General features: G+C 37.9%; 1 protein-coding gene across 3 annotated transcripts in view; it reads left to right on the top strand.

The window, feature by feature from the left end:
* Positions 1-27,568, top strand: part of LOC311306097 (sorting nexin-29-like) — a 117,605-nt gene that overhangs the window by 56,317 nt on the left and 33,720 nt on the right. For all 3 annotated transcript variants that reach the window (XM_084434281.1, XM_084434282.1, XM_084434283.1), the window contains 3 exons: positions 13,755-13,871; positions 18,857-18,912; positions 20,036-20,117. In XM_084434281.1, coding sequence (XP_084290407.1) covers positions 13,755-13,871; positions 18,857-18,912; positions 20,036-20,117 — 255 coding nt within the window. The remainder of the gene's footprint in view (positions 1-13,754; positions 13,872-18,856; positions 18,913-20,035; positions 20,118-27,568) is intronic.

Genomic DNA, 27,568 nt, shown 5'->3' with positions numbered 1-27,568 from the left:
TCACTCACTGCTTTCGACTGAATAACTTTTGAAACTTTAATAAAGGATTAATCTATATTTAATTTATACAGTGAAGACTATGTAGTGTTATTTTACATTTGATTACTTTATTCAAATTCCATACCTGAAAACTACTGTTAGACCAACCTGAAAAGCACTGTTTATTTCATTTGTATGTTTATTCTATTATGTTTATTTGTGCTGTTGGTCATAATTGTATTATTTGGCTGTTATATTTTAATACTGACTGTTTACTTGTCTTTTATGATATTTGAAATTTATATTAGGTATGCTAGTAGTTTTTGCTGTGGTGTCAAAAATGGAATCGAGAATTGTGAAATTTCGCTGCTATCTGAAATTTGATGTCATAACGTTATTTATTTAGTTCGCATGGGTCAAACGCAATGAAAACGAACTATTATTATTTTTCTTTTATTTATTACTTTTTTTATGGTGGGACCAAATGGGCAAGTAAAAATTTTAACCACTGGCCCTCAGAAAAAAAATTTGTGTTAGTGTTTCAGTGTTGAGCCCTGATAATGTCAGTGATGACTTTTAAAAATGATTTCGATTTCTGGTAACATTGTGTGTGTGATTTCTGTGAAAGGAGAAATGTATAGATTCAACATTACTTACTTTAAATGCAGTCTAAGTTCATTTTGAAACCTATGACTGTAATTTGGTGTAAATGTGCGTTAAGCATAAGTCATTTTGACTTTTTTTTTTTTTTTTCGTCTATTGCTATGGTTATCTCTATTAGTCAGATTCAGTCGTGCTTTTAAATACGCTTGTCAGTTCAGAAACTTTGCAATATGTAGTTAGCAACATGAAAATATAAATTAGCTTTATACAGAAAGCGGGTAAAGATTGCTGCCATTATAATCACTGAAGTCAATTTCAACACAAGGCACACAAAGCTGCACTCTTTTGCGAAAACTCCCATTATAATCAATGAAGCTGTCTACGCTGTGCAATCTCTTATTGACATAACATTTATACTTTTGATGGTTATAATGAAAGGATTCGCTAGCTTTCAAGAGCTCACACTGAAAATTCTGATTGCCCGTTGTGTTCACACGCTCAACAGATGTGTGCGATTGGCTACAAAGCTCAATGCTGCAAAAACACGTTGTAAATAGAAGCCTTTGACGCTCTTAACAGAGCGCTTACACAAACACTCACGGGAGAGTTTTATAGCAGCCGACTATCACAGAGTACTGCTACTGCAGATATCGTCACATTAAATGATCAAATAAATCTTTGATGGCCGCCAAAATAATTTGAAAAAAGGGAAAAGCCTGTCTATGCTGTAATAGCTTCATGTTCTGCTTATATTTTGGCAGGAGTATGTTTTAACTTATGTAATTACAGTAGTGTGTCCTTTTGAGCATGTCATTTATTTATGGGCCCTTTTGCAAAGCTGTCTGTCTCAATTGGGTTTTTCAAACATGGGTGTGAGGGCTGCTGCCTTGTAGTTTTTAAATGTACATACAGAGCTCTGAAGGCTTTATTTAATTTTTGTTGTCAAGCAGGCATCCCTTTTTGCTCCTACCTGAATATGTAAAAGAGTTGCAATTTTTTCTCTGGTGACAAATTTAGCGCATTTATTTCAGTTTCCACAAGAGCAGCAATGAATATAGACCATATGGAAGATTGATTACATTTGTGGCATATTTATTTGGCTAAATTAATAGTTTTAATGTTCCGCTGCTACACAAACTATGCAATGGCATCTCGACCGCAGTCGTGAGTTACTATGTGAATTGATATAAAGACCTGTGTGTACATCTATAAATCTGTTTAAATGATTGATTTCTCTATCCTGCTCCACCACAAGCTTTCAGTCGAGTACGTTCTTGTATGTTTCACTTGTGCCAGAAGAGTGTAAGTGCGTACTTACATCACCTTAAATGCATTAGATGATTTGAAGATGTCATCATTCTTCTGAAGTAACACCAAAGGAGCCACTCGTCTTCTCTCTCTCTCTCTCTGTGTAACCCACACGCTTCCTCTCCTAGTCTTCTTTCAAATTATCACTGTGGAATACTGTTCTTCTGTCTTGGAAGCTGTCGTAATACTATCACACACCAGTTAATGGCCCTGTGGGACTGCAGGCACAGAAAGTTTTCAGACTGCATGCTTTGCTCCGAGCTTCTGTGCTGCGACCTCAGATGGACTGTGGAAAAGAATGAAACATACTGCAAGTATGCACATGCAAGCAAGTTTTTTAAAAATGTTTTAAAATACAGTACATAAAAATATTAAAATAAATACATTTTGATAATAATCTTTGTTGCTCTTATCGTTTACATGCCAGTGATTACCAATGACTTTCTAAGGTTGATGACTTCTGCTGTCAGTTTAATATGATGCCCTTTATAAGCCTGCTAAAATGCGAGTGATTACATCAAAGTGCTATTTAAGCTGTGACATATAACAGGCTCAAACAATGAGTGAAATTTGTAGACCTGATGCCCTTTGTAAAAAAAACAAGCAAAGTTGGCCTATGTCCTGTGTTTCCAAGATCAGAGAAAATGTGCACTAAGTGAAGTAAGCATAGTGCTTTGGTGGAAAAAGTCTGACAAATTAAAAGGATAGTTCATCCAAAAATGAAAATTGTCATCATTTACTCACCCTCATGTCATTCCAAAGTTGTGTGCATTTCTGAACACTAAAGAAGATGTCTTGAAGAATGTTGCTAACCAAACAGTTTAGGTTGGCAACCAAAACGGTTTTGTTTCTAAAATTCTTTAAAATATCTTCTAACAAAAGAGAGAAAGTCATACAGACATGAGGGTGAGTAAATGATTACAGAATTTACATTTTTGGGTGAACTATCCCTTTAATTAGAAAAAAAAAATTATTATCTGGTTAAAAAGAACAACAACACAAGTAGTTGAATTCTTTAGTACTATGATGGCACAATTCTGTACTGGATACACAGAAATCTTAAGAAAAAAAAGTAAGTTCTTAGGAAAACTTTTAGAACTTCGTAAGGGAGTGCAATTCTTAAAAGAAACATCCTTTGTTCGTTTGTTTAAATAATCTTAACATCTTAAGAGAAAAGAATATTGAGAAACCCTTTTATTTCTGCAACACAACACATTTTAACTACTGTTTTTTTTTTCTTATTTTCTTATTTAAAGCTGCAATGAAATGAAAATTCAGCTTATTTATTTTGTGAATGCATGTAATATATCATGCTTAATATATAATATATCATATATCACTCATTGTTACGTGTGTACCTTACTACTTCTCACCGCTGATTCCTGATGGTTTAGACTAGAGGACAATTATTCAGAGTCGCCCCCTGTCGTTTCAAAGAATAGTACGACTGCGAGCACGTCAAATATAAACGCCTTGTCCATTTGAGGCTCGCGCTGTGGAGCCAGTTGAAAGCATATTTCACACACAGGTCTTTTGACGTCTGAAGAACTGTTCTGTTTCAAGCAGGAGAGGTCCTAGTAATGACAAGAACTGCTGAAAATCCCTCTTTGATCTGAGTCTTCATTAGGGGTGTGATGTATGATCACTACAGTGTTAGCATGTTTACTGAACTTCCGGTCTACAGTCTTCACTCCTGAAGGTATCTTAAAGAGGGCTCTGACGGCTGGTGTTGGTAGAGGAATATCTTTACAGCCGCTGCTCCACCACTCCAGGCAGGCTAATGACTAGTCCAGTCAGGTAGTTAGTGTGAGTTGAAGGACTGTGTGAATTTGAACCAGTGTCATGTCAGACTCCCTGAGGCATTACATTCAGACCACAGTCCTCATGCACTCTACTATCCGCATGTTTTTCACTTGCTCGCTCTCTTTCATTCTTATTCTTTAAGGATCTCATTCTCATCTCACTCATATTTTGTTGGTGGTTTTATTTTGGAAGCATTCACTGATGGATTTTTAGAACAGCATGTGGCACATTAAGTAGGTAGTCATTAGGGCTATAGGCGATTAGTTAAGGTTTTATTTTATTTTATTCAGAGGAAACAAAAACCAAACAGCAATTGTACCATTCTGAAGAGAGAAAGTAATGGCTGTCTTATTGGTAGGCCTTGTCTTTGTATTTACCCTTTTCACATTTCTAAGAAGTGGAAGTCATCATACTCTCCTAAAAATAAATGTTCTTTATTGCCATTAATGATTCCATAAAGAACCTTTAACTTCCATGGAGCCTTTCTATTAAGCAAATGTTCTATATAGTGGAAACAGGTTATTGAGAATTTTTACTATTACCTGCAGGTGTGTGATGGTAATTTTCTAATTGATTCATTCTAAGAAAAAAAATGGTTATCTTAAGAACTGCTTACTGAAAGTTTCTTTTACGGCATTGCTGTGAAAACGTCCTTTTCAGAGTTGCCAGGTCTTCGCAACAAAACTGTCCATTCAAAAATGGACCAAAAATATCCTTTTGGAGGTGGGTTGGAGTGCGAAAAAAAAAAAAATTCAACCCGTGGCAACAATTTAAAAGAAACCCAATTCCACAGGATGTTACCCTTTAAGGGTGTAGTTGGGTAAACTTCTATAGTGGTGAACAAACTACTACAAATATAATTTTTGTGTTCCCATTTGTCCTAATATCAAAAGACAAAAATCTACAATAGTATTCCTATGACTTTCCAAAAAAGAGGAAAAAAATATATAGAGATTGATTACGTTGGTCAGAAGACAAAGATATAAAATTAGTTGTAGTGTTAAATGTGCATTACATTTTTTGAAAATGAAAATATGAGGCATGGATGGACAGAGTGGGATAGGGGTGGATGTGCCTCTGGTGGTCTTTTATTTCAAATACAAATTAAAATAGATTATTTGTGTCCATGGGGTGTGGAGTCCTTGTTGTGATGGTGGAATTAAAGGTTGTGTCGTGCTGAGTGCAGTAGGTCCAGAGACACTGGCTCGGCAGGTCATTGCCATGAGGTGTTGCTTCTGTGTAGCGGCCACCTGTGACCATCAGGACACCTTGTGCACAGGGGAGACTGGTCTCAAGTACTTCATAGCTGTGACCCGCCTCATAGCACCACCTGCTCACATTATACCATCTGGGTTTGGGACAAAATGAGAGTCATGATATTGACCATATAGTGAGAAATACATTAGGAATATTATTGCAGACTTCACTCAGTGTAGGCAGGGGACCTTCTAATGTGATTTCTTGTTCAAATTTGGTTGATATATGGCATATCTAAATGCAGGTAATGATATATAGTTGTAATCGAAATTATTCAACCCTCATTGCAAATCAGGTTTATTGGCAAAATTTACAGACTTTCAGCTGTTTGCAATGAACAAATGAACATAAGTAATTGAAATCGCTCAACACAACAAATGTTTCAAGTGGTTTCCCCAAATTCAAATGAAAATGCAACTTTTAATGACTTCTGCAGTCTCAAAATTATTCAACCCCCTGAATAGAACCCTTACAACTGCATTGTATAAAAAAAATTATACCACTGGGCTGTTGAATGCTTGAATCTAATTGGTTGAAGAACGTTAGAAGGCGTGCAATTATTTTCAGGGAAACGCACAGCTAAAGTAGTTCCAGGCAGGTCTTGACCGCATTAGTTCCATATCACTTCGCCAAATGATTTCAGTTACGGCCTACAACAGCAAAGAAACCAAAACCCACAACTACACTGACCAAGAATTTTTTTTTATTAAACAATAGCATAAAAAGAACAATTTATTTTCAATGTTTTTTGCCACAAAATTTCATTTCATTATGTATTTATTAAGCACATAATCTTTCTTCCGCTTTCTCTCCCACTCAACCGCACACACACAGTACGGACACACACTCGCACAGAAACTTTTTGTCAGCTCTGCTCTGATGATTTTATCAGTAAAATAGTTTAAGAACTTAAAAGCTACATGACAATTCTCTCTAGCGATGTAATAACGGCGCTGGCCCTGGACCAGATAAACGGACAGTTTCGCTTTTAGTAGAGACGCTGCTGCCGAACACTGTAGAGAGACGCACAGAATCAGGTAATTCATACAAGCTTAATCTCTCTCTCTCTCTCTCTCTCTCTCTCTCTCTCTCTCTCTCTCGGGGCTTGGGATTAGATGCGTAAGAAATTAGTTCTACACACAAGAGCGTTTTAAGGACAAAAACCTGACAAATGTCTTGAAATACATCATCTGAACAATGTTTTGAGGTGTGGTAACCATAGTATAAGCAGAATAATTGACAACGGACAGTTGAATATATATGAATGGACAGTATATGTATATATATGTATATGTGTGAGTGTATATACTGTATATGTGTATACCCCCCCAAAAAAAGGTTTTAAGTCAGTTATTTATATCTTTTGCTGTAGTGTGTCAGTAGGAAATATCAGTTTACATTTCCCCCAAAAAAATGTGCCATTAATTGTAATAATCCAGTGAGATTTGTGTATGCACAAGGAGTCTGACAACAGCCGGTATGATCTGATCTCACCATCATCGAGTCCGTCTGTGATTTACATGAAGAAACAGACAAAACTGAGACAGACTAAATCCAGAAGAACTGCGGGAACGTCTCCAAGGGGCTGTTTACACCTGGCCACTTCATGCGTTTTCTCAGATCGGATAGCTATCCGATCGTGAAAAGACCAGGTGTAAATGCCCTCCGAAACGCATTCGAGACGGATTTGAATCCGATCGCTCAAACCACTTCAGGAGGTGGTCTGGGCCGCATTCCAGACAAATCTGGACAAGTGTAAATGCATCTGGTTGTTGAAACCACATATGTAAATTGTACTCCTCCCAAAAATGCTAAAAAATAAACGTGTGAGAGTGTGTTATACCACGCTATATGTAGTGTTATAGCCAGATATGACGACGCTACTGGAACACGCGCGTCACCGCAGATGAGAAGCTGAGCATCTATTCATTAAACCAACGTGCAAACTATGCAAATCAAAGTGAAAGTAAGTCGCAGACGCTTAACACACAATCATCTTCATTAAAAGTAAAGAAACGAAGTGATCTTACCAGGGCTGTTACTGCTCTCTCTTATTGCGGTCTTTGATTTTGAAATTTTAGCTGATGATCAAAAAAATGCAGCTCATATCTGTTGCTTTCGTGACGTGCACTCCATTAAATCTGCATATAGCGCGGGAATTGAAGATCGGATTTAAATCCGTTTCGCAAAAACACATTTATGTGACCAGGTGTAAATGGAATCGTTTTGATAAATCAGATAGCTATCCGATCTGAGAAAACGCATGAAGTGGCCAGGTGTAAACAGCCCCCTAGATGCTTGAAGAAACCTTCCTGCAAAGCTACCTGAAAAACGATCCGCAAGTGTACCTGGACAAAAGCCGTTTTAAACGCAAAGGGTCGTTGCACCATATATTGATTTGAATTAGTTAATAGAAGTTAAATATAAAGAAATTCAATTTGTGATTTTATTTTTGAAAGCATTCTCACTTTACAGCATTTTAACGCAAGTGCCAATACTTTTCACAGTAGGCTACTGTAGCTTTGCAGGAAGGTTTCTTCAAGCATCTTGTATTATTAACATACTATTAACATGCCTAAGACTTTTGCACAGTACTGTATATATACATACATACATGCATATACACACTGTATATGTATGTGAGTGTGTGTGTAATAATTGCATTTAAGTTGAATGATTAAGGGCAAGTACTAATTTAGTGAATATCAATGTTGCCTTTCCAGTGGGGTTTCTAATCGTGTTAAACGCGTTTAGAGGATGTTATGTTCATTTTCTTGGTTTGATGTACTTTGTGTAATGAACTCCAGTGTCAATTGATGATAATGATCATTCTCCAACTTAACTGATTTCAAAGCTCAGATTCTCTTATACTCTCTAGTTCTTTTATTCCGGCTCTGACTCTATTGGGGCCTGTGTCCTTATTCCATTCTTGTTTTATCTCTACTGCATTTTTACCCATCAGTTCAAATCTTCTTTGCCAGGCTGAACTCTCCCTCTGTCAGTTAGTTTTTGCCTGGGGAAGAAAGTGATAGCAGCACATTCACTGTCACACTTATCCCCCCCTCCTCCCGCCCCAGTCCCTAGCTCTTCCTCTGACACTTCAAGTCTGTTTGTGTTTGCTAAGCCTGTCTTCTAAGCTCACTCCTCAAACTTGTTTCACATCCAATTACGAGCATTAGAGCTGCAGCGGGCCACGCTCTCCCCCCTCCCCCCCTTCTGCTTTGACCAAGTTTTTTTCTTTCAGGACACCTGGCTCAGCACTCGCTGACAGCCATGCAGACGAACTGTCAGCAGCACCTGCGTCTGAAAGTAGCACTGCTCCAAAATGCTAGCAACAGCTTTACCCCAGAATACCAGGGACCTGTTAATATAACCTGCTATTGTTGGAATGTTTTTTATTTATTTTTTTGGTCTCAGTTAACCTCAAGACTGAATTTAAGCCCCCAAACACACCATGTAGTTAATCATTGGCTGTGTTTGAAACCGAAAGAAGCCTTGCTGTCAATGACTATGTATGAAGGTTCCCCCTGGTTTCAGACAGGCTTCCAGGGCACCTTCATGTATAATGATCTAAGGCAAATTCAAGTGTGAGCTTTTGGAGATAGCCAAGTGAATATTTAATGTTTTTTTTTTCAGTAGAAATGAGTTATAAGTAAAAAAAAAAAGTTTTTTTTTAATAGGGAATGAAATTATAAATAAATTTACTCCTTTCATCCATTCCTTCAAATGCCACTTTTATTCTTTCTACCAGCCTCATACACAGGATTGGGGATATCATAGGGAGAGAAGGATACATTTTTGCAGCCTTCAAAATCTGACCAGGCATCTTAATGGACAGGAATGTGATTCAAAGATTGAATTTGGATTTGCCGCCTTCCTACTATAACATTTGGATACTGTCTGTGAGTTTTTCAGTGTTAAGATAAAGCCATCCTGTTTAGTTTGGCATTTAGGGTTAGGAATCAACAAGCTGTCCTTTTTTAGACATCTAATATACACCACTGTTCAAAAGTTTCATATCAGTAAGATTTATTTTTCTCAAGAAATTACTACTTTTATTCAACATAAATCCATTATATTGAGCAAAAGAAACCGTAAAGGCATGTGTAATGTTACAAAAGATGTATATTTTAAATAAATTTTGTTCTCTTGAACTTTCCTTGAACTTAAAAATGTATCACTCTTTCTACAAAAATATTCTACAATGTTTTCAACATTGATTATAGTAAGAAATGTTTCATGAGCAGCAAATCAGCATATTAGAATAATTTTTGAAGGCTCATTTGACACTGAAGACTGTAGTAATTGCTGCTGAAAATTCATCTTTGCCATCACAGAAATACATTTTTTAAAAAAAAATATATTAAAATAGAAAATGGATATCTTAAATTGTAATAATATTTCACAATGTTTCTGTTTTTACTGTATTTTTGAGTTCCGTGTCTTAGTGAACATATGAGACTTTCAAAAACATAAAAAAAAAACTTTTTAAATGGGAATCCAATCTGAAACATATATAAATGTTATTTTTAATCTATTTATATTGATATATACCATAGTCTGCTGAATTTCTACATTATATTTCTTTGCAAAAAGGGTGTAACATTGCTGTTTTTGAAGTAATTAAACTCACAACTTTATGGTTAGTAGAGAGAGATACTGCACAGATGCAGGTAATTCACACATGCATCTCTCTATGTCATTTGATTAAAATAAATGCTATAATTCATTCAAATGTTATCTTACCGCATTACTCTCTGTCTTATTCAAAGCGGGCAGAATGCTAAATCTAGCGAGCCGTAACTGATGAAAATAACCATAATTTTTACCCTTCTGGTCTAATATTGCACTGTAAATGACCATGGTATAAGCGGGATAATCCACGGCTAGCTGCGCATTAAACGATTTCAATGCTTTGTGACGGCTGGTTCTTTGCCTCCGCGTTGTGCATTAAAATCGTTTAATGCACTGCTAGCCATGGATTATCCCTTACTTAATATTGTATGGAATTTATGATGCCTTTAATAGGTCTGTGAAAGTCATTAAAAGTATTAACACACTTGTTTCTATCTATCTGAACATTTTCTTTTTTTATTTGATATTTGTTGGTTATATCTGCTGTGTCTAAATTTAAAATGACCTCATCATATGACAGCAAACTTCTAGGGCAGAAAATGCAGTAAAAAAGCATTTTATTTTCCAGACATTTATTTCTTAAAAGTACTAAAATTATTATTATTTGAACAATTTAAGACCAAAAAATCTTTGGTATTTGTTTGGTTTGTGGTTAAAATCCATTATAAAATCAGTTTTAAACAGTTGGAGTTTATTTCTTTCAAAGGCAAAACATCTGGCAAACACATCAGTTGCAAAATATAATATCCCCTCTCTTGTTGTGCATTTACAAAACCTTCTGACGTATAGATCAGGTATAAAAATGAAAAACCATCTCCTCTAACTTTCCTCTCATTAATATGCTCCCATCTACTTGTGATTATTGCTAATGAGTGCATTATGAAAATGCATACATGCTTTTCATCCTTCTAGACATTTATTGGGTTTCACCTCGGATTTGATTTATTTGAGAGATGCTTTGCTTGTATGGTGTTTGTGTTCTGCACAATTGTTTTTCTTTTCCTTCATGGAAATAATGACTAGGAATAATTGAGGAATACAGTGTTCTTGATATCGGCGCTGGAGCACTGGGCGGCCTGTAATTACAATGAGCGAATACAGATACAGTCATGCACTCGGATTCCCGCTAAGGCCCAGTAATGAGGTTTGATACGTTGTCTGAAGTGTGTGAACCTGTCGCCTGTTTAGATAAACCCAAAGTGCTAACACGCGGCAGCATAGGTCGGAAAATTCACCCAGCGAGCTGGAAGGACGAAGCCTGCTTATTGCTTACTGAACAACAAACTGATTAGCCCGCTTCCTTGCAGAGAATTAATTGTGTTCCTTGACGCTTAAAATTAATTTCCATTTTTTAATGTACTTTTTGAAGGCCTTGCCGCAGATAAATAAATGTGATTGATGAGAATACTACGAGAAGTGTGTCATGTGTATGAATGAAGCCCGAAGCCATGAAAGGGCTCAGGGTGTGTATCGATCTGGGTGTGTAAATATTGTGTAGCTGCCGTTACTTCCCCTGTTTGTATCCAGCTTGATGGTTAATCAAACCTTTGGCATGGTGTGTAGTGAATGTTTGTTAATGCTGAGTGATTCGTGTACGTGCTTATGTTCCAGTACCCACAATCGCTTTCATGACAACTTATAAAATATGTATTTTGAAGCTTAACGCTCTTTTAACGTGTTAAGGGTAACTATTTTTGAAGTTGTCACACAAGCTACTAAAAAAAGACTTTGAGAAATGGATTTAATACTGTGAAACAGCTAGGTGCTATATAAAGCAATGCATTAGGCAGTGAAGTAGCCAGAAAGAGGGCCATGTCTGACAATCAATTACAAAAAGTTTTGAAGCTATTTCCGTAGTTCAAACTGCTTTGTGAGATTCTTTGAGACTGCCACCCACTCATTCAGTGCTTTTTAAAATAAATCTTTTTTGGAAGTTAATACCTGTCTGTTTTTGTAATACCTAACCACCATGTCTATATGTGATATACAGTAGTCAACTTTTGAAGTGGATCAAAACCTTTCATCAAAGTTGTACATGAATTTTGAACAATTCCCGTTCTTGTCTTAGGACAACTTTGATGAACTTTTTTGATCCACTTCAAATGTTGACTACTGTATTTTTAGTGTGAAGTAATGCTGCTTGGTACTATAGAAATATAGACAGATGAACTTGTAGACAACAAATGGAAAGCGAATCACTTGCGTTCACAGTTTGATTAATGCAGAATAAAGGTTTTTGTTAGATACCATCATTAATAAGATAGAAGTAAAAATTATATAAAAATAAGGGACTGTTTACACAACACCGTTTTGGGGGCCTGAAAATGCAAACTTTTGAAAATGGGATTCAAAGTGCAAGTTTTTTTTTTACATTATTGTCTGTGCAAATAGTGCAAATTTTTGTCTGTTACGATAGTCACTGTCAGATTACACGATTTTGACTCCTAAAAATCTTGTCATGTCGTGGACAAGAAACATGTCAGACTACACGTTGTTTTCCGACCAGTCATCGTGAGCCATCTCACACACTCATTCACTCGCACATATACACACGCTCACTCACATAGCCTACACGCACTCACACACGCACTCACTTTCTCTCTCACACACACACACACACACACACACACACACTCACTCGCACATACACGCACTCTCTCTCTCTCTCTCTCTCTCTCTCTCTCTCTCTCTCTCTCTCTCTCTCTCTCACTCACTCACTCACTCACTCACTCACTCACTCACTCACTCACTCACTCACACACACACACACACACACATGCTCTCTCACTCACACACTCACTCTCGCGCACACACACAGTCACACACACTAGCTCACTCACTCACTCACGCGCACACACACACTCACTCACTCTCCCTCACTCACTCACTCGCGCGCCGTTGTCGTGGAGGACCGTTAAAAAATTAAACATGCATGCTAGTCTTTCTGTCGTAAAGCATCGCAGACGCGACGTAGGTTGTCGCCCACTATGACACACTATACGAGATGAAACGATCGAATCTTGCGTCCCGACGCCCATTGTCGTTTGCGAATCCCCACGACACCCTACGTCAAACGGATCGTGCCAAAATCGGGCTAACATTGTGTAATCTGAACCAGGCATTTAGTAATAGCTTCTTCTCACAGGCCATTAAATAACTTAACTCACTTTAAAATATACAGATATGCTGGCTGTTGTACATTGAAAGACTGAATCACAAATGCTGCTATCCTTATGCTATGTGCAATATACAGTACTACTAAATGCACTGTACCCACTGTGTATAGTATTATAATTGTTGTATTACATCATGACATGATGTAATATCAAACTCAGAAGTAGGACCTTCCCTGTTGTAATTGAAGGCAGCATTATTGCAACCTCATCTTTTCACTCTAAAAAAAACAAAACAAATGGTGAGCAGGATATTGGACCGATGAGATTCATAATAAAGCAAGTGACTGACAAAATGTCAGGACAAAACCATTCCATTTACATGGATGAGATTTAACATGTTGCATCTGGTTCATCTGGCACTGTACACATTTATTTAAAGAATTGGCACATTTAGCATTCTGGTTGCATATTTAGAGTAGCCTAAAACACAAAATTCACTTTATATTTCTTTTTTGTTTTCTTTTTTGTCCGTCCTTTTTCCAGAAATATATTTGAATTTGCAGTCTTATGGCATTCGCGTTCACTTTCAAGATCAGGATTTAGCATTCCTCTGTTTTTTTGACTCATCCATGCCTGTTTGTCTGGCCAGGTGCGGCCCGGCAACCAGGACAAACATGTCAAAAAGTGACATGATGCTTCTGTCAGGCAAAACGCCGCTAACCCAAATATACCCTGACATATGATTTCCATAAACAAATGAATGCAAGTTCTGAATAGCAGACTGGAGCCTGCCTCCACGTCTGTGTCACTTACTCTAAGCGACAGCTGACGAGTCGCCGGGCAGGTGTGAGACTCGCTGTAACTAGCAGTTAATGCTCACCGGCTGAACGCTTCCACACCTGAGTCAAAACCCAGATAACTCATATTCATTGTGCCTTTAAGAACTGTCACATACTACAACCTGCTTCAAGACAGCTGCCGAACACTACTGCTTTTTTAGCAGCCTCTTTCAGTGGGAGTTTGATGCGAGTTTGTCAATGTGTGTGTTTTTAGGTGGCTGAGATGCATGGAGAGCTGATAGAGTTTAACGAGAGGCTGTACCGCTCCCTCATGGCCAAAGACAACCTGATTGGACAGATGAGACAGGAACTCATCGACCTGCGCGGTCCAGTAAGCACATGCAAGCACACACAAGCACACACACACACACACACGCCTCTCTGTGGGTGTGGGAAACCGTACCTTCATTGAGTGGTTGTTCTTTCTTTTCTATCTCTGCAGTCCAGGCACTCTGGGCAGATCGCTGTCTGCTTCCATAGGTCTGCCCCCTCTTCCATCATTAACTGTCTGTCTGTGCCAATACACCATTACCTTCCTTTGTCTCAAACACATTTACCTAGCTAACTAAACGAGGGCATATTATAGATCTTTTTTCTTTTTAAAAAGAGCTACGAATGTAAAAAAAAACACTTATATATATATAATTTTGTACAATTATTTTTGTAATGATAGCTTTGTGAGAAGAAGCCAGATTTATTTATTTTTTGGTCTGAATGTAAATGAGATTTAAGAGCTTTGGCAGAGGAAAATGGGTTATACTTTATTTTAAGGTGTCCTTGTTTTACAGTGTAATTATACATTTATGTACTGTCGTAGGGTAAGCATTAGGAGCCAAAGGAGGTGATAGAGAAGCATAGGTGACAAAACAATGGCGACTGGTGTTTTGGCAACAAAACACTAGACAAATCTCATTCACTAAGCATATGTATGCAATTTTTTTACGATACCGATGCCATATCGATACTTTAAAATGGTACCAGTGCCTAAACGGTGCCTGAACCGATACCTGAAACGAAAACAAAGAGCCACAAAAACGATGGTGGATGACATTAAAGAATGGCTTTTTTTATTGAAAAAAACTAAATAAAAAAATTATTTGAATTGAACAATATATTAAAAGTTTAAAGTGTACTTTAATATAAATATAAGTAAATACAAAACACAACAAATTTACATAAATTCACAATAAAACATAAGCCACCTACCTAACCCAACTACTATAATTTAACAATCTAAATAGCTTAAAATAATTACAGTACTCAGGCATGAAAACTCCTCACCTTTTGGCGAAATTCGCCGTTTTAAAACCAAAATGGGCCACCTACGTGATTTGTGCAGATCCGATGAGAAAATATTTGGGGGTGGGGAGTGGGGGGTCGTGAGAAAATCTTTTCAATGAAAATCTCAAACGAAGATTGCGGAACTCCAGCTTACTTGTCTGTGTTTTCAGATCATCTGCGCTTCTTCAGAAGTGTAGAAAGCAAGCGCGTATGGATGCCAGATACTATTGAAAAGAGCGGGTAGAACACGTGCTCTTTAAACTAAAAACTCTGACTGGGGTTTAAATTATTGATATCTGGCAACCGTAAGCATGAACGCTCATAAAAACAGTCTGTAATATGTTGTCTTATCCTTTATTCGATGAAAATAAGTGGTTTTGGTCAAGTTTTAATTTTTTTAAGTTTTATTTGGTCAAGTTTTAGCCCCCCCCGGACCCCCCCCGTATTTCGCACGGAGAGATAGGAGAGAGTGATGCACTGCAAAGGATCCAGTAGTGCTCAGGATCTCAAAAAAAGGCGGCTGAAGAGGAGAAGAGGGCAAGGCTGAGACATGCTGCTAAACAGAGAAAACGGGCCCTTGAGATTCTGGTTCAGGCGAAAAAGAAAAAATAATCTCATGCTGTGTGTTTTGTGTAAACACTTGCCTCCACACATTAAAATAAACAAATTAAATATGTTTATGTGTTATTATATTTTCTATTTATTCTTTGTGCTGCTCTTTGGTAACCTTGTTTTTTAAAATGTGATATGGATTTTTTGCTGCCGTATCACCTTTTTTGGTCTGACCAGTTTTCATGCCTGAGTACTAATAACAACAAAGGGTTACACTTTATTTTAAGGTGTCATTACAGTGTAATTATATATTTAAGTACTGAGTAATATTAAGCAACTACATGTACTTACTATAGGGTTAGGGTAGGATTAGGATTTGATTGAGGGTTAGTTGCATGTAATTATGCATAGTTTACTGTTATTACTATGGTAATTACATGTAACATGTAACAAGGATACTGTAAAATAAAGTGTTAATTTCATAAAGAAATGATTTCTTGTTTTCTGAAAATTAATTGAGTTTTGGCTTAAAACAAGCAAAATTATCTGCCAATGGAGTAAGAAAAATGATCTTGTATTCAAATGGAAAATGAGAAAAATTATCTTAATTCAAATGGAAAACAAGATTATTTTTCTTACCTCATTGGCAGATAAGTTTGCTTGTTTTAAGCAAACACTCACTTAATTTAGATTTTTTTCTTCTTCAGAAAACAAGAAATAATTTGTCATTTTACTTGAAGAATCTTTTTGATATTTGGACTGAAAACAAGAAAAAAATAATTTAAAAAAAAGCATTTTTTGCAGTGAAAGGTTTGCTGCTTTGTCATTGCTGCTTTCATTTTTTATTTTGCAAACTATAAATATATTGTTTTGCTAGTACTTATGTCTATTTAAATGTCTGAAACCTAAAATAAAGATTATGTGTTTAAAAACACTGAATAGTTGATAGCGCGTCCGTCTCTGGCTCAGCGCCAACCAAAGCGTGAAAACACATTTGAATTTTAACAGTTGATCATGTGATCATACGTGTCATACGATCGTACGTGTCAAAGGGTGGCACCGAAATCTGCGTTCTGATTCGGTCCGGTACATACCGGTCATATACAGTGAGGAAAATAAGTATTTGAACACCCTGCTATTTTGCAAGTTCTCCCACTTGGAAATCATGGAGGGGTCTGAAATTGTCATCGTAGGTGCATGTCCACTGTGAGAGACATAATCTAGAAATCCAGAAATCACAATATATGATTTTTTAACTATTTATTTGTATGATACAGCTGAAAATAAGTATTTGAACACCTGTCTATCAGCTAGAATTCTGACCCTCAAAGACCTGTTAGTCTGCCTTTAAAATGTCCACCTCCACTCCATTTATTATCCTAAATTAGATGCACCTGTTTGAGGTCGTTAGCTGCATAAAGACACCTGTCCACCCCATACAATCAGTAAGAATCCAACTACTAACATGGCCAAGACCAAAGAGCTGTCCAAAGACACTAGAGACAAAATTGTACACCTCCACAAGGCTGGAAAGGGCTACGGGGAAATTGCCAAGCAGCTTGGTGAAAAAAGGTCCACTGTTGGAGCAATCATTAGAAAATGGAAGAAGCTAAACATGACTGTCAATCTCCCTCGGACTGGGGCTCCATGCAAGATCTCACCTCGTGGGGTTTCAATGATCCTAAGAAAGGTGAGAAATCAGCCCAGAACTACACGGGAGGAGCTGGTCAATGACCTGAAAAGAGCTGGGACCACCGTTTCCAAGGTTACTGTTGGTAATACACTAAGACGTCATGGTTTGAAATCATGCATGGCACGGAAGGTTCCCCTGCTTAAACCAGCACATGTCAAGGCCCGTCTTAAGTTTGCCAATGACCATTTGGATGATCCAGAGGAGTCATGGGAGAAAGTCATGTGGTCAGATAAGACCAAAATAGAACTTTTTGGTCATAATTCCACTAAACGTGTTTGGAGGAAGAAGAATGATGAGTACCATCCCAAGAACACCATCCCTACTGTGAAGCATGGGGGTGGTAGCATCATGCTTTGGGGGTGTTTTTCTGCACTGTATTAAGGAGAGGATGACCGGGGCCATGTATTGCGAGATTTTGGGGAACAACCTCCTTCCCTCAGTTAGAGCATTGAAGATGGGTCGAGGCTGGGTCTTCCAACATGACAATGACCCGAAGCACACAGCCAGGATAACCAAGGAGTGGCTCTGTAAGAAGCATATCAAGGTTCTGGCGTGGCCTAGCCAGTCTCCAGACCTAAAACCAATAGAGAATCTTTGGAGGGAGATCAAACTCCATGTTTCTCAGCGACAGCCCAGAAACCCGACTGATCTAGAGAAGATCTGTGTGGAGGAGTGCGCCAAAATCCCTCCTGCAGTGTGTGCAAACCTGGTGAAAAACTACAGGAAACGTTTGACCTCTGTAATTGCAAACAAAGGCTACTGTACCAAATATTAACATTGATTTTCTCAGGTGTTCAAATACTTATTTGCAGCTGTATCATACAAATAAACAGTAAAATCAGACATTGTGATTTCTGGATTTTTTTTATTTTTATTATGTCTCTCACAGTGGACATGCACCTACGATGACAATTTCAGACCCCTCCATGATTTCTAAGTGGGAGAACTTGCAAAATAGCAGGGTGTTCAAATACTTATTTTCCTCACTGTAGGTACCGGTGCCAATGGTTTCGGTACCCAACCCTAACGCGCGGTGGTTTTCATTTTAATTTTAACGTTTACGTTTTTTGTCTGTTCCTCGCACAAAGCTAATTTCTATTTTTGGATGAAGTATCCATTTAATTTGACCTGTCTGTCTCTAGTGGCATTCTCAGCCACAGTGCGTTTCACCTCGTGGCTTCCATCCATCCTTTCTCTTTCCTGTTCACTGCTTATCTGTTGGCCACTGATTACTTTTTGATACATCTGACGGCAGTGGCTTTGAACCATGGCCTTCTGTAACTGTGCTGAACTGTATACGGTGGATGGGTTTATCTAGCCTCCATGGCTCATGTGTCTGTTCCTCTCTGGTGCCACTGCCTGCCAAGATGCAGCAGCCTGTGAGTCGTGACCTCTGTAAATGCTGAAATTACCACACTTTCACCACAAGATAAGATGCACACTAAATAGGATTAGAGCCTGTTCCTGGTTAGGCTCATGTGTTTTCAGGAATGAGGGGTAAATGTGTAGTCATTTAGAGCTTAATGTAAATTTAGCTTTTTCCTCCCTTCCTAAAACTGATTTTCGGAATCAAAAGAGAAACATTTCTTCATTAAAATTTTTACTTTGGACCAAATCATTTATTTTCAGTGAATATTGCTGGACTGTCATGCTTTTATCAGATAAGACAGTAAATTACAGAATGTAGCTGGTTTGGAAGTTTATGCAACAGTACAGTGTTAATCAGCAAACTCAGCTGGACGCAAAAGGAAACGCTCACCATGACCTCATGCGCTCTGCTTTTTGGACAGGTGCCAGGGGACCTGAGCCAGACCTCTGACGATCCCAGCCTATCTGACTTCGAGACGTAAGTGGCCTCCTACTCGCTGTTCTTTTTATATTTGTGTGTATGTGTGTTGGAGGTGGTGTACAGCGAGCCTCTTTAGAGAATCTAATCGATGGTATGGAATTCCATAAAGAGATGCCTCCGATCTGACGGAAAAGACTGTGCTAAAAATAGGGAGGTTGAATGCTGCTTCTGTTTTTACATTCGGAGCTTTCACGCACCTCTTCCACACAGCTGTAACCTTTGTAGATGAGAAGATGTCAGTCATTAAAAACGGTTGAAGAAAATGCATGCAATGTTAAAATTCTGGGTCATGTAAAAGGCTGTTTCTATATTGTATTTCTATTACATTGTAGAACTTAAAATTCACATCCTCTTTTTGTACGACATTGATTGTAATGATAGTAATGAAAGTTATCTACGTTTCACTCGATTTCACTCTGTAGTTTGGGAAAAGTCCAAATTATAAATTGTGTACAAGTTTATTAACTTGATGCAAGTAAGAATAAATGACTTTCTCATCAGAAATTATATTTTCTGCTGAATTAAGCCTTCGTCTGAGGTAAATACTGACATATTCCTCAAGGTGGAAAAAAATAGATGCATCTGATGAAGCTTGATGCTTTGTTTTATCGAGGCAATTTGGAGGGTGTTCGCGTCTCAGATGGATGGTAACCGAATGAATAGCCTGAGCTGCATGTGGTTGTGACCATTACAGATAATGAGCTCAGATGGGAAAGACCTCTTGTTGGTTTCATTTGGAATATTAGAGAATATTTGTTTTCCATTCAATTTCAAGGTTTCTATAGGCATATTTCTCCTGTCTGTGAGGCAAGTATATGCTGAGTTTTGATTCGTTTGGAGATTCCTGTTTTCATAATTTTACAAAACACAATTTTTTTGTTGTTTTTGAGTGTACACAACTTTTGTATGACCCAAAATGAGTATTTTAAGTTTTCGATCGCATTGGTTTCATCCACCGACTTCAGAGAGTTTATGGTTTAAGTTTGTCTGTCTGTTTGTTAAAGACTTAAAAGACCCCTGGGCAGATAAAGTGATTATAGCTACATTAAACGTCTCTTCTTTTGAGATGTTCTCTAATTAGACTTTCCCCATGTGTTCTTTCCTTCCCTGTCTCTCTAAGAACTCAACGTGCCCTTGTCAACGTGTGGATCCCCTCTGTGTTCCTTCAAGGTCGGGCTGCCAACGCCTATCATGTATATCAGGTAGTTCTTTTAATCAGAATTTAATCCACCATGTACTACTGGAAAATTTGTAATCTTCTCCCAACCACCCTTTTCCCTCACAGTATGTAATTGAAATGCTCTGTCATTTGGACTGCATGACAAGTTTGCTGACTTAAGCCAAGTGAAAAAAGACTGAAAGTTGATGTCCTTTGAACAGTGGTGAATCATGGTTAATTCATTTACTATCTCTATACTCCCAGTTTTCTGTAAAAAAAGAGAAAAGTTATTACAAGTGCAGAAAAATCCAAAATATCATAGCCTAGTTGTGGGGAGGCCTTCAAATATTGTGTTGGACAACATGGGGCCTTTGAGTCAAAAGGGTTGAGATCCACTGGCTTTGACATTTTAAGTTGAGTTTTATTTGTGTAAAAATGAGTTTCAGAAATATGAGTATGATCTGCATTTAGTTATGATACCGATACCAACAACCGATACTATGCAGCGTGTACAGTACAGTGCTTGTGACAAAGAAACACAGACAACAGAGCAAACAGAGAGCAGAATGGAGATATTAGAGAAGGATGTTTATGAAGTAAATGTATCGAATTAATAGAATGTTAAACAAATTAAATATTTACCCCAATAAGCTGCTTTGCGCAAGCTCAGTGTATTGAGCGTGCGAGCTTTTCGAGCACACATCCTTTTTTCAATAATTCAATTATTATTATTATCGCTGGAAAGTTTGTAGTTCGCTTGGATATGGCAATAGCCATAAGTAAAATGAGGAGCATATTACTAATGTTAACTGATGATAAAGAGAAAGAGAGAGCGCACTTCTGTTGCATGCTCTTGATTGTTGATCGTTCACTCAGCACACATGCGTCATTTGAATTTAAACTAAATCGTATGTGCAAGTAAAAACATGAACTGATGATTTATGATAATGCTGCCTCTCGGAGAGCGTGCGAATAGCCTTTTAAATTGAGTTCTCTTTCATTTATTCTTGCTTTTGAACGGACAAATTCACACAAAATTATGTCAAAATGCCCATATAGGCAAGTATCCTTGTGAAACAGTTGGTTATGTCTTAGGTGAACTTAAACATTTGAAAAGGAAACACATGGAACAGTATGTTGGATACGTGCAGCTCTTAAAGTGACAGCAGCCTAATAAACCTACTGCTGTCTTTGTCCTCAATGTTAATCTGACAACAAAAGACAATTAAATTAAAGATACATTATGAGTAATAATACGAACAGTGAAAGTAACAGTAGCTCCTACAATGCATTTTAACAGGAGTAATTAGGCATGAAAATAACTGAAGGAATAATCTATTTGCCAATCCACCTAATTTGATTCATATTCTTTTGGCTTCTCTGCCCAATATATATATTTTTTTATTAAAAATGCAATGAAAATACAGGTATTGGTACTCGGTATCGGCAAGTACTAAAAATAAAAGTATCGGTATCCAGACTTGTTCTGGAAAAAGTGGTATCGGTGCATTCCTAGTTTATATTGAGGAAATACATTGTATACATAAGTACTTAAATTGAAGAGTACATCTGAAACAGAAGAGTTCGATACTTTTGTTTTGTAGTTCGGTCGCATTTTTATTGCATGTAGGACTATGTTAAAACAAATATTTCTCCTAGATTTAGTTTAGAATGATCTACAATAAGTAAAAAAATTAAATAATTGTACATGTGCTAATATGAGAACAGACAAAAGCATGTTGAAATGACCCCAAACAGAAGCACATTGTATCCTGCACAACAGGCATGTTGACATATAGAGTATACAGGTGATATGATGATAATGACACTTTGTAATGTTGCTATTTTCATACAATAGTGACCCTTGCACTTTCTATAACAGTATAGATTACCAGGAGACCCTCCTAAGTAGCAATAGTGCCCCCACATAATACTTGATTTTGCCGAGTCAATTGGTTTTGACAGGGTTTTTCGATTTTCTCTGAGTGTTCCCTCGAGTCTGGCCTTGAAATGGATCCCCATGGAAATGGATCCATTGTTTTTTCAAGGCATGACTGATGGATAATGCTTTCCACTATTTTAGATTTAACCCAGTATAGCAGGGCTTCTCATTTTCTGATGATTGATGACTCCAGGCGCTTGTGTCTCTCACGTGAGCACTAATGTCAGCGGCATGTTTATGTGTTGGAAAATACCTGCATTAATTTAATCCTTCATGCAGAGAGACGCCCACTAGTGTCTACACTAGACTACACTTTCAAGAGCCCGTCAGGTTTTTCTTAGCAGTGTTCAGAAAACTTCCAGTTAGGGTTTTATGATTGGAATAGCACAGGGGAAACTATAGGCATTAACTTAATGTGCTGTTTATAGATTACAACGTGTTCTTCAAAAGTACTGAAAATGTGCGGTCAAAGGGGTCAAGACAACCCTTAGCACTGTTGTCAAGGGTATGTTCATTACCCAAGTTTTTGGCACAAAGAAAAGGAGAGGGCAGGAAAAAAAATTAGGTAGAAGAGAGTGAACAAGCAATTTTCTGGAAACATGATATTTTTTCAGGTTTCTTTGAATAGAAAGTTAAAAAGAAAGGCATTTATCTGAAATGGAAATCTTTTGTAACATTATAAATGTCTTCACTGTCACTTTTTTATCTATTCAATGCATCCTTGCTGAATAAAACTATCAATTTCGTTCAAAAAAGTATTTACCCCAAACTACTAATACAACTACATAATTACAAATATTTAAATATTATTTACTGTTTATAATAGCTGGACAATAGATAAGTATCTTCATGCTATCCTTATTTGTTTAGCCCTGCTGTTGGCATAAATTAATCAGATGTCTTTGTTGCAGTCCACAGCAGTATTTGTTGGTTAAAAGGCAACAAATTAACAATCTGTGATCTCTAAGAACTGAACCATATATTTATAGATTTGCTTTTGCAGCCGTTCAATGTGCTAAATTTCCTTCTAAAAGTAGAAAAATACAGTGCGATGCGTCTCCATGTGAATAAATTGCAATAGATCCTGAATTATACATCAGCTTTGATGACAGTGCATTCTGATCTATATTGAGTGACTGTATAATTTGGTAACAAAAAGAATATATCAAAAAGTCATCTGGCTCCTGGATGTTTAATTTTATGAGTCAGTGGCTCCAAAGTCAAATCTGTTTTTAGTCTGGAGTCCTGCATCAGCCTGGCAGCAGATTGTGGCACATTACCACCACTGTCCAAAATTGCAGCTACTCCATTTCCCACTTTCTGTGTTTCTGCCACTCGTTTGTGCTTTGCCCCTATAAAATAAATCAGAGTGCCGTTGAATTCCATAGAAAGAATGTAATTGATCTTCAGTAATATTACCAGGGCTTTGTTTTGTTGTGAAGATTTCTACCTTCTTTGTTTCATGTCACTTAATGAAAAAATATAACAGCTGCCTAAAACAACTCATTCACGCTTATGCAATTTTGCCAGAAAGGGTTATTAAAAAAAGCAGATGTAATGACTGTTATAATGTGGATTTACTGGGGCTGTGTCGTTCTGGTGTTTTCCTTTATTTCAGTGCGAATGTTCTTGATGTCTCGCAGAAATGGCCTATATTGTATTATGGTTGTGCCCGTTGATCTGAAGTGTTAATGGTGCAGCTCTGCCTTTGTAAAGAGTTGCTGTGGTGATGGGGTCTTATAAAGAGATTTTATATGATGGCAGGCAGCAGTCGCAGAATACACCTTTCTCTCTTTTCATCACCCTGTTCTTTTCTCCTTACCCTTCCCTCATACCTCCTTTCTTCAAAGACATTAGAGGTTTAGACGAGGTCTGCAACCTCTCATTGCTCCTTGCATACATACATGCTCGGTTGTCGCTACGGCGGGTTTTCCAGACTGACAGATCACTGTCAGCCAAAATATCTACCAGCCAAAATGTTTTGAGCAAACTATTATATATTTCCCATGTGTTTTTATATGCAACATTATGAAATGAATGCATTTGTAAATTAATTGATCATGAAATTTATACATTAGTGGAGTAATTGTGAAACTATTTACTCTGAAAAGTGGTGTATTTTGGCATACGTGATATATGAGGTTGTGGGGCAGCAGTGCTCATAAAAAGGTTTACCTCCTACCTTACCCATTTTTTGTGTTTAATAAGGACTCATTCTATCCCCTAACCCTTACAGAAAACATTCTGCATGTTTGCATTTTCAAAAAATGAAAAACAAAACAAAAACATCAATTAGTATAATTAATTAACATATTTTCTAAAATCTTGTCCCCACAATGTCACATTTTTTGGGTTTTACTATCCTCGTGGGGATTTTTGGTCCCCACAACATAGGGAATACCTGGACCACACACACAAGGATAATATGTAATTTGATCAATACATGTATTACAAATAGGGGTGGGAATCACAGGGTACCTCACGATACGATACACGGCTCATGACACCGATAATATCACGATACAGCAATTCTGCGCTAATCAATATATTGCTAGACAAAGAATAATGATACATCACGATATCTGTCTAACTATGAAAACAAAATGCCTGTGAAAAGGTTAAGTGCGGGTTTTCTCTCTTTATTCAAGTCCAAACTGTTAGAAAACAGCACAAAAAAAGTTTTTCAGTTTTGTAAATCTCAGTGTATCTCTCAGCAAATCCCTAATATATCGTCAAATGTGTCTATTTACAACATGATTGTCCCATCAATGTTATAAAAGCCGAAGTGGGTCCAGACTTTGAACTTAAACGTGGTTTGGGCATCTGTTTTACTCACACTCACCAGCAGGGAAATCTATTTAGAGCGCCATATTTTATTAATTAAAATATGGATATTTGGCGCCAGTGTATAGATTCTCGTATTGCACGGAGAAGGACAACGATATATCCTATCGATATTTTGTCCCACCCCTAATAACAAAGCTGTTTATTGCATGTTCATTCCACTTAAGCAGTGGTGCATTTTGTTGAGGTCATCCTGGCACTGGTTTTAAGTGTAGACTGGCTTGACACTGATGCCCTCAACAAAGTAACAGTGTTTTCGCCCTAAATAAAGGGGCTAGAATAGCTTCCTTTGCAAGGCTTTCCCTGGTGTTCCAGTGCTCTGTGTTTGCTCTTAGCTTATTGAAGTGCACATATACAAGCACTGAAATCCTCAGTCAGAATTTAGTTTTTTAAAATGAGTTATTCCCTTTGATCAGCAAAACCAGCTGAGCCCACTGCCTCCCAACTCTGCAAAGTTCTTGTTTTTATGAACTAATGAGATTTGATAACTCTTTTTTTTTTCCTTTTTTTTTTTCCTTTTATTTCCATTTTGAATATTTCCTATAGCTAATGATTAGAGTGAGAACACAACCAAATGATGTGTCTGTACTCGTGGCTTCTAACGTGAATGTTCCTCAGTAACTGAGCGTTGATATTATGTAAGTCCATCTTAAATGACTTCTCCAGTGATATCATTGAATATGCACACATAAGTGACTATTGAATTAGTATAAATCCGCAGAAAAGTGGACATCTCCATAATTTATGTCATGGCCTCTCCCCAGTGAGGATGTACTGAAGACTCTAATATCAATATCACAGCCTCCAGTCGCTTGCCCATTAAAAGAGTCTAATTTAAACTGAAACTGGCTTGACTTAAAAAGGAAAATGATAGATGCTGCATGCATGAGCAGGGCGCAGTGCGCAAAGCTGAACCCTGCATATGTATTTTGAAGGATATTACGCTGATTATAGTGTAATGATGATCAGGATGGTGAAGCCGGTGATTATGATTATAATGAGAATCACGATGACGGTTAGTAAGATAATGATTCTCATTGCAGTCAGATCATCGCCGGGCTGTTATTAATTGCAAAGTACTTTCCACGTCGACATTAAAAATTGCCCGCCGGCTATTGTGCCACTCTGTTTGATTGAAATCTGGCAGGGAGGGCACTCATGATGAATGGATCATTGCTTGTTTTTCTTGGTCGTATCTTACGAGACCTCTTTTTCAGTACAGAAAAGTATCCAGCCGTTGAATTCAGCCTGTTTTAATTCCATATCATCAATCATACACAGAGGTTTTCAGGGGTTTGTCATGGGTTATGGCAGGTCGCTTTTTGCCGTGGTGCTTCCTCATGTCTAAATAGTTGATTATTAGGTTAACACCCGGGGAATGGAGAAGGTGTGAGAGTGTATGTTTAACCTTTAGAACGATGCTCGTTACAAAGCAGAACTGATCTCTTACTCATCCTCATTATGGTGGCTATGGATCCGCACTCATGACTAATTCATATGGAGCGGACGGCTGGAGCTCACTGGGGCCAGAACCTCACTGAACGATGGGTAGACTCAATGACTTCATAGCTGACTGAGGAGACAAGATGTCAGTTTCCCTTACCTTTTCTTCCTCTGTTTTTCTCTCTTGGCTGATCAAGTGGCATTTCAAATACTTTCACAAATATAATAAATTTGAGAGCAATATTGCGGCTATCAGTTTTTCATGGATGCTTGATTTAGGCCCCGAGCAATATGTTTCATATTAGTGAGTATTTCATTTCAAAATAGTGAGACTTGTCTGGATGGACCTTTTTATAGACTGTTTATGTTCTTCTAAACCAGCATTTCCAGACCTTTTTTTATTTTTTATTATGTAACCCCATATCCCAATCAATAAGGTTAAAGTACATTTTCGTTGACACTAAACCAGATGTGTTCCTTTTATATGAAATATCACTGTAGATCATTCCGCATGATATAAATTGGCCGATTATTGCAGTGATTCACTAAAAGCAATCAATACTGTGGGTAAAAAACAGACTCGCCGAAATGTATGTAGCTCCCTCTCCCTTATTATTGCTTGTTTGTCTATTACAAGTTTTGACAGTTTTGTATGCAGAAAGACCTCATGGGACGTTTCACAAAAATGAGGGGCGGGGGCTTCTCAAATGGCACCCTAAACACTCGCAGTCCTCCTACTAGTCCACACTTTTGTGACGTAATGCCGCTTGGACTGTCGGGAAGAAGTCTGTTGCGGAGCTCGCATCAGTGCGGGCTCGCAAAAGTGCGCATCGAAGGCGCAAATCGTAAGTCCACAAGACCGAAAATGCATATGAAGTGAGACATTTGGGACAGGGCCTGGCTCATCTTCCTAAGGGCTGTGACACTTGAGGGGCAATGCGGCCCGGCCATTATCAGCCTAACGGCGGCAACGCGTGGATCCCCTACATGGGCAAATGGTTCCGGCGAATCATGGCTTTTCGGCGCAGGAATCCCTCCTCGCTGTCTTCCTAGACCTGCGAGGACACCAGAATGTATGCACGGGGGAAAGAGACCAGTCTCTCGAGGAGAGGACGCGCTCTGCATTTACCTCCGGGTGGTGACGAGGCTCTGTTCGATTCAGGTGTGCCTCATGCCGCGCCGCCAGTCCTGGTAGTTTCAGCGCACCCATATATACATCTACTCTCTCTCACACCCACTCCAGTCGGGGAACCTGACGAAGGGTG

Source organism: Rutilus rutilus (assembly GCF_951802725.1).
Source record: "Rutilus rutilus genome assembly, chromosome: 16".
Taxonomy (NCBI): Eukaryota; Metazoa; Chordata; class Actinopteri; order Cypriniformes; family Leuciscidae; genus Rutilus; species Rutilus rutilus.
This window is presented reverse-complemented; position numbering and strand designations above follow the sequence as displayed.